Source organism: Octopus sinensis, linkage group LG15 (assembly GCF_006345805.1).
Source record: "Octopus sinensis linkage group LG15, ASM634580v1, whole genome shotgun sequence".
Lineage (NCBI taxonomy): Eukaryota > Metazoa > Mollusca > Cephalopoda > Octopoda > Octopodidae > Octopus > Octopus sinensis.
Genome location: NC_043011.1, coordinates 30,806,116 through 30,819,224, shown reverse-complemented (window position 1 = coordinate 30,819,224; position 13,109 = coordinate 30,806,116). Strand labels below are relative to the sequence as shown.

General features: G+C 36.6%; 1 protein-coding gene and 1 long non-coding RNA gene across 2 annotated transcripts; both read left to right on the top strand.

Annotated features, from left to right (window-relative positions):
- The first annotated feature begins 229 nt into the window (after positions 1-229).
- On the top strand, positions 230-4,938 carry LOC118766445. Its single transcript, XR_005002377.1, has 2 exons — positions 230-323; positions 4,885-4,938. It is a non-coding gene; the product is annotated as an uncharacterized LOC118766445 (long non-coding RNA).
- Positions 4,939-5,142: 204 nt separating this feature from the next.
- Positions 5,143-8,603, top strand: LOC115219661. Its single transcript, XM_029789836.2, has 3 exons — positions 5,143-5,755; positions 7,594-7,747; positions 8,518-8,603. Exons 1-3 carry the CDS (start codon positions 5,183-5,185, stop codon positions 8,601-8,603), a joined length of 813 nt encoding a protein of 270 aa, XP_029645696.1. The 5' UTR covers positions 5,143-5,182.
- Positions 8,604-13,109: the final 4,506 nt, after the last annotated feature.

Sequence of the window (13,109 nt, the reverse complement as noted above, 5' to 3'; positions counted from 1 at the left end):
CATTATTTTCACTTTTTCAAAATTGTTTCTTGTCTGATTGAAAAACCAGTCCCAGATTCTCAAGTAACTTGCTGTATTGATTATTTTGGGGATGTAATTAAAGGTTTGGTATAAATATAATAACAATTATGACATCAGAATGATTACATTATGTCATTATTCAAAGCTCGTTTTCAACTTTAAAACCTTACCATCTGGCAGACCTTATCAGGAACTCGAAGATTTCTTTTCACGAAAATAGAAAACCGAACTTCTTTAGTACTATAGCTAAAATCTCATGAGATCTATCACTCACTTATCCAGAAGATGTTACTCTCCTCAATGTATGTATCCTTTTTTTGTATTTTAATATATAGTGCTTTTGTTTTTATTCAGATTTCTGTTAAGATAAATCTATCCTTACGACATGAGATTTCAGTAATATAATTATATTCTGTATTTTTTGGGCACAGTTTACTTTCTATTCCTTTAACGGTGTTTATATATTATTACATATATAGAGAGGAATCAAGTTTAACACAATCGTTAAATTTTATACAAATGTTTAAACTATTTGTAGACGCGAGAAAGTTTTCAACCACAATGCGTTCTGATTAATAAACTGAAAAATCTATTATGTACTAAGAAACAACTATATCATAAATCAGTAGAAATGCCACAAAATATATTAGTCTGATAGGATCTATCACTCACTAATCCAGAAGATGTTACTATCCTCGGTGTTGGTATCTTTTTCTGATAGGAGTCGCGACATGAACATTTATGCTGTGACTCTTGTCTGTTATAGTATTGTTCCTGTAAACGATGATTCAATAATACTATAAAACAACAATTCTATAGTAATGTGGGGGGAGGGGGTACGAATAAAACTTTGTACAAAAGGTAAAGGATTCAATTGAGGAAGTTGTGTTTTTTATTCAGGTTATTTTATTCTCGACATTTAGAGTTGCCAAATATCAATTGATATTCCTAATACAAATATATTTTGTGGTATTTCTAGTGATTTAGTAGGAGTTCCAATCTTTATGATATAGGTTTTTCTCAGTACATAATAGATTTTTCAGTTTATAAATCATAACGCATTGTGGTTGAAATATTTCTCGCATCTAAAATATTTCAAGATCTTAGAGGAGAGAAACAAGTTGTAGTCACTTGAAATCCTTTGGTTCATCATACTAAAACTGTTCAGCGGCATGAACTTGCCTTTTCTGGTACCGAGCTGCAAGTTTACCTGGTTAATCTTCCCTCATATCACTGTCTCAAATTCTTTTAGTGTGGTCTCGAACATCTTGATTTCCGTGATGTCCAACATTGTTGAGATATGATCATTCGCGTGTGCCGAAATGGCTGTCCACATCACGCTTCATACAGGATGTCTCTTAACACTTTCAGCTTTCACAGAAGTTACTCAGGACTCAGTACACGTAGAAGGGATAAAAGAGGACATGTATGAGGGATTAAGTATATAACACACCTATTCTACCCGCTAATCCCACACAGTGTCATCGCAATACCACTTCCACTACTACTAATTGACGAGACGTTCTCAACAACACTTCTAGATGCCTGGAGAATTCAGTCCACTCTTACCTAGTCAGAGTATAGATGGTCTGTAATCTGGAAGTACCGCTTTCATTAATGTTTAAGTCCAGCACTACCGATTCACCGGCTAAATGTTGGAAGGTAATCCGTCTCTTGAGACACAAGCCTTGCCGAAATAACACTGCCATCCTACCCCATCTTCAGCGCGAGAATGTCCGTCCTGATAATTCCCGGTAATCCTCGTTTCACTGATGGTTTCCATATTTATATCCGGAGATCTAAGTTCTTGAAGCAAGTAACTCTAAACTGATATCAAGTTATTCACATTTATACATCGTAGTCTGAGCAGAGGAAAGACACCCCACTCATCTTGGTCATGGAGAAGTGCGGGCAATTCGGTAGTTTGTTATTGGATTTGTGGGAGATTAGTTTATCTAACTCCACCACAGCCTTTGTTCATATTCTTCGATTATGTTGTGACTTGTACTTACTGTTGTTTCTATTTACAATGGTAAAATTGATGGAATTTGTCGTACGTATATTTAGTCGTTGCTTGGCTTTTGCTGGATCTTTATTTTTGTTGTGAAAGACCCCTGATCACAGGTTAGGTCACCTTTCGTTAAACTTGCTTTTGAACGCTAACCATGGGTCTACGTCTTCTCCAATGTCTATTATTGTGACTTATGTTTCTTTGATCCATGTAAGTAAAAAAGAAAAGTTCCTTCCCGGGTGATATAGATTCATAAAGGCCTGTTTCCCGGTTTCCGTGGTGTATACATTTCCCCTTGGACGAGACGCTGGTCAGTCGCAGGACTACTAATCTTTGCCAGAAGAGTGGGCTGGAGTAACGTGAAATGAAAATGTACACACGCTCTACATGAAGGGAGGTAAGAGTGGACGTGGTCTGATTAGCGTACGGGAGTGCATCAACAGTTAAATAAGAAACATGGTAGAATATTTGGTAAACAGCAAAGAAGTACTGCTACAGTATGCTGCTAGTGCAGAAGGAGCTAACAAAAGTGGACTTGAGAGTGCTCATGAATTCCAAACAAGAACAGCCAACGAGAGAGAAGAAACCCTACTCCGTATGGAATTACATGGTCAGTTCCACCGTGAAACCAACAAATTAAAAGACCAGGGAGCGTCATGGAGGTAGCTCAACAAGGGTGACCTAAAAAAGAATACTGAAAGCCTAATCATCGCTGCCCAGGTCCAGGCATTGAATACCAACTCAGTGAAAAAGAATATATACGACACAAGTGCATCGGACCTGTGAATGTGTGGGAAGAGGGTCGAATGTGTGACTCACATTGTTATTGCTTGTGAAAGTCTTGCGCAGAATGAGTACAAGTGTAGAAACAACAAAGTAGCCCAAAACCTTCACTGGCTACTATGCCGTAAGTATGGATATGAGGTTACGGGTGCTTGATACCAACATACACCGGAAAAGGTAGTGGACGAAAAGGGGAAGGCAAAAATCCTCTGGGACTTTGATTACCAGACAGAAAAAGTGTTAGAGCACCGAAGGCCGGATATAGTAACCTTTAGGAGGGACAAACAAGAATGCCTAATAATCGACGTAGCAGTGCCAGGAGATCAATATATCATCATGAAAGAAAAAGTTGATAAATATGGTGACCTGAGAATTGAGATCGCTAAGATGTGGCAGCTACGAGAGTAGTCGAACATAAAGGTTATACTTGTTGTCATCGGAGCATATTTCAACTAGCCTAAATTCTGCATATATATGTATGCAGAAATTAGGTTAGTTGAAATATGTTTGTCACATATTTCAACTGCTAAAGGCAAATACACTGCAGTTACCGTGGAGAAAAAAATCTCTCTTAAGGTAAAAAGGTGTGAAAACACCCAGTTTGTTCAGTGTCACTGTCTCTCTGGAATCTCAGACATCGATGCCTTTAGCAGTTGAAATATGTGACAAACATATATCTCAACCAACTTAAATTCTGCTCATACTTAACACTGCTTTGCGTCTATGCTCCGCTTATATGTATATATACACTGGCCAAATAAGCTTAAGACCGATGATGTCAGTTCTATTCCTTCATTAGTTTATTTTTAACAAAAATGTTAAGGTTGATGGGAGACTGAACAGTGTAGGCTATCTGCAATTAGCAATTGAAGATGTGCTGACATATTTAAATAATCAGACGCCACCGGGATCTATTTTCCAGCAGGACAAATTGCGCCGTTCAAAAGGTTAGGAAAGTTCTGCAATGTTTTGAACTCAATAGTATGGTGGTTATTGAGTGGCCTCCGCAGTGCCCGGATTTGAATCTGATAGAAAATTTATGGAATTATTTTTAGAGTTCATGCTAAGAAAAAAATGCAACAACAAATTTGTCCCAATTAAATAATTTTATTGAAGAAGTATGGCAGAACATTCCAAGTGAGTTTTGTGCTCATTTGTCGAACTCCATGTCCCTCCGTTGAAAGGCTGTAATTGAAAATAATGGCTATAGAACTAAATACTACTAACAAATATATATTTGTTCTTTGATCATTTGTGCCGTAGATTTTCAATTTAAACAAAATAATTTTGGTACAGTCTTCAACTTATTTTGCGGACAATTTCTAATCATTTGAATTAATTACGCATTAAAATTATTTGAAAGTTAGATATATATATATATAACGCCTATATCATTCGAAAGAGAAAAAAAATTTTACACTGTAAAAAATAAAATAGTTTTATAGTTTAGTTAAAATATATTAATGAAGGAATAGAACTGTCATCATCGGTCTTAAACTTATTTTGGCAAGTGTGTTACATATACATTTATATATATTCACGAATATATGGTTTATATATTATCTCTTCTTAAGTTTTGATTGATGTTTGACCATTTAATATCCCAAATGTATCTACACAAATATTTATCCATAAAAAAATTTGAATTATTATTCTGCCCTTTTTTTTATAGATATATTATTTGTTAGCCATTCAGAAACGCACAATATCTATTAACTTCACTTGAAAACATTTGTTATTTGTAATATAGCGATATTGTGTAATATTGTCAGTGATCAGGTCGCAGTTCACGCAGCGAAAATTTTGACAGCATATAACAAATAATAACAAACGCTCTCTGTGTGTTTTGAATGGATAATATTTGTCTTGCATACTGTAACTGTTTTAGCCTCAACACACGGTGTCAGATGAAATTACTTGCCCAGTAAGGACATGTCCGAAATATGTTTTTCTTATATAAATCTTAGTAGACTTAATCTTTCAGGGTAAAATTTAACATTTCATTTCAAATAACTTTTTGAACTAAAATATCTAAAATATTTATGCACCACTGATTTCTATCTTTCCAGGAAATAAACCAAAAAGTTGTCTTCAAACTTTGAAGCGATATTCCCAAGAAGGTGAAAAAAAATGGATCAAAATAAAAGCCTCAACGAATGTGTTATTATTGTAAAAAAAATGAATGCTGATATGGTGGATGCTTATCTTCCTGTAATAATGTTTCTAATAATTTCTATGGTAATTGGAGCAATTGGAAATTTCTTTGTAACCTATATATATTATCTAAAGTTTCATAGAAACGCTACAAAATTATTTATTGTAACACTTTCATTATGCGATCTTCTAACTTGCATAATATGTATTCCTATGGAACTTGCCGTCCTATATTATTCCTACATTTTTGACAGTGATGTTGCATGTCGTGTGATACGCTTTTGTGTTTGTCTAGCAACAGTTACTTCTGGTATGATTGTATTCATTATAGCACTCGATAGATACTTGCTTATATCTAGGCCTCGTGCAAAAAAAATTACCGTTGTCAAAGCAAAGAAAATTCTGAAATATTTAATCTTATTTTCCTTAATTTCGAGTACACCAACACTTGTTTTGTACGGCATACATTTCAGAATGGTCGGACAATGTGAAAATATAGGAACAGATTGTACCATTTCTTCACAAGTAGCTGACACACCCTATCCTTTAATCTATCATCTTATCCTGGGAGCCCTTTGTTATTCGTTGTATACTTTTATCCTAGTAATATACTTAATGATTGGAAAGAGTGTTTGGAGAGCTGTCACACTAAAGAGTTTAAAAAAAATTAATTTTATTGACTCTTCAATCACAACTGACACCTCTACTCAAAACCCAAACCAAAGCCAAAGCCGAAGCCAAAGCCGAAGCCGAAGCCGAAGCCAAAGTGAAGACAAGGGTACTGAAGTGAGTCCAGTGCAGCACTCGGTCTCTTTTATGAATGTTGAAAAATCGTCAATAAATCCAACTAGGGCCAGTTTAATTTCGATGAGCATTACTTTCGTCTGGCTGATAACTTATATACCACATTTCGTTATCGCATTCATAAAAATGACTACTACGATTTTTGTCAATAATCCAAGTATTAAACACCGCGTCATTTACAGAGCGTTAGTGTATTCTTTTTATCTCAGCTCTGCTATTAACCCACTTATTTATGGACTTTTCTCTAGAAAGTTTCGAAATGAACTAAGCTTACTACTTGGTAAGGTTTTCTCACGAGGTACGAAATAAAATATGAAATGTTAAATTCATCTCTTTTATAATCATTTATTACAAGTGGTACATGTTTTCTTTAATGCAGCTACACATTCTTAATCTAAAATATTCAAACAAGTAATTGTTCTTTCAAACAACTGCTATTCATGATTCGTTCAAATGAAACAATTTCTGGCGTAGGAGTGGCTGTGTGGTAAGTAGCTTGCTTACCTTACTACAGGAGAGTTCTTACTACTTGAAAGTTACGTCTTTCGTCGTGAAATATTGAACTTTTGAAGCTCGACTACAGGTAGGCGTTTGTTGTATTTTTTGGGAGGGGGCTTAGTGGAGTTTGTTGCCCTGTATTTAATAATTTTTGGTGAGCAACAGTCTCCACTCTGCTCCAGACATTTGCCTACCTGTGGTCGCGCGTAAAGACTCACTTTGCTGTGAGAATTGTGTTTTTGAGGAGGCGTATTTCCTCCGCAAAAATTTGTTTTATGAAAATTGTCTTTGTGTTACTTTGTTCGTGAAACAATGCTACTTATGGAATAGCGCCAACCAACCGAAGGTTCTCTACTGACTGCAGCAAAGATGAAAGTGGGCATGGGATCCTGCCAATACGACAACCAAAACATCAACAACTATAAGGGCTACAACAGTAACAACAAAAACACAATAAACAACAACCACAACGATAAGACTGCAGCAACACCGGATCTTTACCTTTTGACCGACAGATTTAAAAAATAATTTTTTGTAACTAAACACTTCCAAACTTCGGACACTGGTAGAATGTGTCATATAAAACATCTTTTACTCTTAGCGTTTTTGAGAAAAGCTTATATTTAAGAAGTTACTTCACGTTTGATCTTGATTGGTTGCATTTACCGAAATACTCCAACTTTAACGTGAAATAACTTCCTAAATATAAGCTTTTCTCAAAAACGCTAAGAGTAAAAGATGTTTTATATGACACATTCTACCAGTGTCTGAAGTTTGAAGGTGTTTAGTTACAAAAAATATTTTTTAAATCTGTCGGTCAAAAGGTAAAGATCCGCAACAACTTCAGTAGCAGAATACGAATAAAAAACTACTGAAGTAGTAGCATCGATGAAAAAACCAAAAAAAAACCAAAAAAAAACACCTACAACAGCAGCGACAACAATCGCAAGATCGTGGTTTCAATTCCCGGATCGGGTGGTTGGTTTTGTTCTTTAACAAAACACTTCATTTCACATTGTTCCAGTTCACTCAACTGTGAATAAGTAACCCTGCAATGAACCGGAACACTCTTCAGGAGAAATGTTGCGGTCTCGGTCATTTATACGCCATGGAAACCGATTATTAAGCCCTATGGGTGTTAGGACGCGAGACAGTAGTTACACAAGAGACCTCTTAGCAATACCATCACCATCACAGAAAAATAATCACAAACACACGGATAGTTATGGATCCACCTCAACTACTTCTGTGTTGCCTTGTTCAGGGATCTCGTCAAGTGACGAAGGTGAAGCGAGAAGTCAAACTGATAAAGTCTGCGACAGGGAGAAGAGACATCGAGAGGAAACCAACTGCACCATTATGAAATCAGGGTTACACACAGTCACAAACCCCATCTTTCAATAGCCGAAACAACAATAAAAACAAGAACAACAACATCAACTAAAAGAAACTCCAACCAAAAATGGCGGCGAGCTGGCAGAAACGTTAGCACGCCGGGAGAAATGCTTTGCGGTATTTCGTCTGCCGTTACGTTCTGAGTTCAAATTCCGCTGAGGTCGACTTTGCCTTTCATCCTTTCGGGGTCGATTAAATAAGTACCAGTTACGCACTGGCGTCGATGTAATCGACTTAATCCGTGTATCTGTCCTTGTTTGTCCCCTCTGTGTTTAGCCCCTTGTGGGGAGTAAAGAAATAGGTATTTCATCTGCCGCTACGTTCTGAGTTCAAATTCCACCTAGGTCGGCTTTGCCTTTCATCCTTTCGGGGTCGATTAAATAAGTACCAGTTACGCACTGGGGTCGATATGATCGACTTAATCCATTTGTCTGTCCTCTCTTACTTTAGCCCCTTGTGGGTAGTAAAGAAATAGGAAGAAGTAACGAACAACAAAATGCATGCGGCCAACGATGTCAGCTTCTCTGTCAGAAGAGAGGAAATTGAAGTAGCCTGTCATTCATGTACCCGGAAGCTTCGTTAATCAGGAGAGCGGAATAGATCAGGGCACGAAAACAAAGACTGAAATATCTCAGTTGTCTTCAGGATGCTCCGAACCATTTGGAAATCATGGACCTAGTCAAGAGACACAAAATTCAGGATCTTAAACAGGATCGTAAAAACGAGTCTACTGCACGTGCGTTAAACATGGCCTGTCACAAAGTTAAATTTCATAAAGCAAACATTTTCTGGATCCAAAAATAACTTAAATTCTCTTATGTTTATCACCAATGCAAACGTTGATATAACAGATATCAAATTACTTACTCAAGAAATAACAGACATGGACAACTTGTTCAAGAAACTTCAAAAGTTCACAAATGAAAAAGTACTATAAACCAGCTTTGGGAAAGAGTGGTTTCCAATATTTTTTAAGTGTTGCTTACAGGGATAAGCGTATGAAGGATTGGAATTATAGCATAAGCTTCCTTGTCGCAACACCTAACTGAACATTTCTGCGAATGTTGCTATTTTCAGTGTTTCAAAATGTTTTCTAAAGTAACATAATAATCCCAAATTCTCAGACAATAATAATGATTATGACATCACAATGAGGTAAATACAGGTCATTATTCAAGTCACAATTTGTATTTCAATGAATCAATCTGAAAGACATGGCATTCATCGCAGCAGTTTTCAGATGGAAGTTCTATAAAGCCACCGAATATCAAGTAAATATCTTTAACATAATTATATTCACTATAATCACTGAAACTAAACTGATCAACTATAACACTTAATAGTCCAGAGAAACTGTTGTCATAATAATTCTGCTTGTCACTCCATTATTTAGCCCGTCTGTAACGCTTCCATTTGATTGGTTAGGGGGGGGGGGAGAACGGGAGGGGGGGTAGAGAGGGCCTCGAGGGGACGAATGAGAGAGGGGAGGCGAGGGAGAGATGGTGGTGAGTGAAATGTGCAATTCTTTTTTTTAACTAAGAGTTTTCCCTCTGTTACTTAGTCCGTCTGTAACACTTTCATGTGATTAGTTGAAGGGAAAGGCGGAAAGCGAAAGAGAAATGATAGAGAAAAAGAGGGTAAGGTAAAGAGTGTGAGAGAAAGAGAGAGAGTTCTGTGTATTAAGTCTATAAAATTGTGCATAAAATATATAAAGTGTATATATAACATGCACAGTCATCTTCGTGTTCCAATTTCCTTCACTTTTCAAGGATTAGCAGATGAGCGACTCTCTTTTGATACGGACACAACACAGGTTTCTGAATAAAGTTTTCAGAAATAATCCAGTAAGTTTATATCCGTGAAATATTCACGAATCCCGCTAGGTTAACATTTTCTACTATCTTAATATGAATGTTACGGAGGCGCACGCGTGGCTTAGTGGTTAAGGATGTTGCACACATGATTGGAAGATTGTGGTTTCAGTTCTTAGACAAGTTGATATGTTGTGTTCCTGAGCAAAACACACCATTTCACGGCAATCCAGTCCATTCAGCTGGCAAAAATGAGTAATCCTACGACGGACCGGCGTCTCACCCATGATGGTGGAGGAGTACGTACACCACAGAATCCCGGAAATCGAAATTATGAGCTCATTCCTCGCGAAATGCCTTTGATATATATATATATATATATATATATATATATATATATATATATATAATTAGTGAATGGAAGAAATGGAGTTGAACGAAGATTGTACAGAATTCCTTTTATTACATTCTACACATGTTTCAAAGGCCACAATTTTCCAAATTCTGATTAAATAAGTGTTTTTTCTGCTGTGATTTTTGCTACCCAGGTATCGGTTAAACTTTTGATTAATCCGTAACAAGATAATTCATCTTTCCATTTCAACAAATATATATATATATATATATATATATATATATATATATATATTATATATATATATATTTAATATGAATACATTTCTTTTCTCTTCCAGGTCTCTGTTATGCTAGTTCTTTCCAACTTTTATGAAATGAATCCAAAATATTATGAAAACAATTTTATTCATAAAAGGGAACTGGTTATTAGAGCCTGTGTTATCGTTGTAAAAACACGAAAGTACGCAATCGACCAAAAGATATTTTTCTACTTCTTTTATTTTATTCTGAAAAACATGAGTTGCCATATAGCTATCGTTTAGAGATGCCAGCTTAAAGAATGCCACAGTGCTGAAATATGCAGATGACATCAAGCTGTACCTCGAAATAAAGAGGTCAGATCCTGTACACTATAGATCTCTATTGCAATCAGACCTGGACACAATGCAGCAGTGGATCATGGACTGGCAACTCAAGCTGGTTGTGGACAAATGTACCACCATGCATTTTGGGAGGAAAAACCCAGCGTCTACTTACTCCCTCCACAACACTAATCTCAAAAAGTCTTCTTGTGAGCGTGACCTGGGCGTTATTGTCGACAGCGATTTGCGTTGGACAAGGCTGAGGGTGTCTTCGCATCACTCACCAAGCCCTTTGTGAGCCGCTCTCCAGCTAGCTATCTGCGGTTTTATATAGCTATGGTACGACCTCACCTGGAATTTGCATCACCGGTCTGGAACCCCTATCTTGCCCAGGATATTAATCGTCTGGAAGCCGTTCAGCCACGTGCAACCAAGAGAATACCCTCCATCAGGCATTTGCCATATTCTGAACGCCTTACTTCCCTGGGCATGGACACATTGAAACACCGACGTCTGGCAGCTGACTTGGCAGACACCCATAAAATTATTAACCATCTTACAAACAATAACTCTGAGCACCTTTTCAAACTCCACCTGTCTAACACCCGTGGTCATATTTACAAAGTCAGAAAACAGCACAGCTCCCATGACTTTCGGAAACATTTTTTCACGCTGAGAGTTGCTGAAGCATGGAACAAACTGCCGACATCAGTTGTTAGTTGTCGGAGCACTGCATCCTTCAAAACTTCCATGCTTCCTGAGATTCGCCAACAATGACCTAATTTTCTCCCCTCCATACACACGCAAGCACGTATCTGACTCGTACACTGTTCGCTTTCCAGACGTTTGTACATTACTGCATATACTTTATACGCACTTTTGACAAGTTGTGGTGCACCTGAGCACTGTATACAATAATTTCATTATTATATTATTATTATATCTGTTATTGTATTATTATTATTATTATTATTATTATTATTATTATTATTATTATTATTATTATTATTATTATTATCATTATCATTATTATCATTATCATTATTATCATTATCATTATTATTATTATTTATTATTATTATTATTATTATTATTATTATATTATTATTATTATATTATTATTATTATTATTATCATTATCATATTATTATCATTATCATTATTATTATTATTATTATTATTATCATTATTATTTTTTTAATTATTATTATTATTATTATTATTATTATTATTATTATTATTATTATTATTATTATTATTATTATTATTCATCTTTTCTAATGAGTTAGTGGGAGTTTCGCTATTTTTTAATGTAAATTTTATGTCAGTACAAAATAAGGTTTTCGTCTGTTCGTAATTTTTTTTAATGCTTGGAAGAAGCTATTTTGCTATGTTCAATAGTAGAGGTTGTTAAATAAACCACATTGTAGGCTGCATCTATTAAACTATATAGCTACTGTTGCTTTTGCTGTCTCTGCTGCTGCTTTTGCAATCTCTGCTGCTGTTGGTGTTGTGGTTGCTGTTTTTGCTGCTGCTGTGTGTATGTCTGTAGCATTTGAGAAGGCGTCTTATGTTCGTCCTCTTCTGTGGACAGAAAACTCTTAGTTGGTTTGCGGTACCATATATGTGGCACCTCGATCTTCTTTTTTCATTATCACAAGCAAATGGGAACTATTTCGCAGTTCGATCAAATCGGAGATCGATTGGAAACTTTTCCGAGCCCTCTGAATGGATCCCCATTTCCATCTGTTTGCTTGATTGATTACGTAATATTTTTAGAGTATTATGAAGAGTACGCAAGTATATATATAAAATGCAGTAAGTCATACAAGGTGAAAGAAAAGAAGATAGACTACGTTGTGGTGAGTGAAATTCAGAAGTCTCTCAAGCCTATATGGCATCTGGTAAAATACGTAAACATAGGTAAACGGTATGCAACTGCCGAAGTAAGAATGGAGTCAGAAGAGGCAGTCCGACTCCATTCAGTCGACCCTTTAAAAACCGAAGAGGTGGTACTTCTGTCCATATATGGGCAGAAGAACGTCAAGAGTTACGATAAGTAACATTTCCCCTGAGGTGGACCTAGAGTAGCTCATCGCAGCAGTTACTATGGGTCTAGAAGACAAAATATCCGTATAGGAAGCTACCGTGATGGAGCCACGCACCTGGCATGGCTAGGGCCTTCGAATTGTGATGCAAGCCGAGCAGACCACGCTGGAAGAAATAACAGATATTATCGAGGTTGGTGAGACCCGACTGGTAGTCGTGGTAGAGGGTCTCAAACCTCGATGCTTCCAGTGTGATGAAAAGGGCCACCTCAGGACGGACTGCAAGGCTAATGAAACCGAGAAAGCAAAGGATGTAGAAGAGAATGCAGCGACACCGGCGGAACAAACACCTGTACCAGATGAAAATGCAGGCGAGGGTGGGAACTGGTAAAGCACGAGAAAAATGAATCCACCCACCCCTGAAAAGTAAAAGGGAAAAAATAATAACTGAATCGAGACAATTTTAAAAACCAAGAAAGAGAGAAGAAAATTGCTACATGGCTTGTTGCAGTTTATGCACCTAATTCAAGTCAGACTGATTATGACCTTGATTTGGAGAAGTTTCTAGACACGTCACGTTCACTAGTTGTGTTAGGATACTTTAAAACTATTCTCGATGCGCGCGTGGATAGTGTTGGCTCGAATC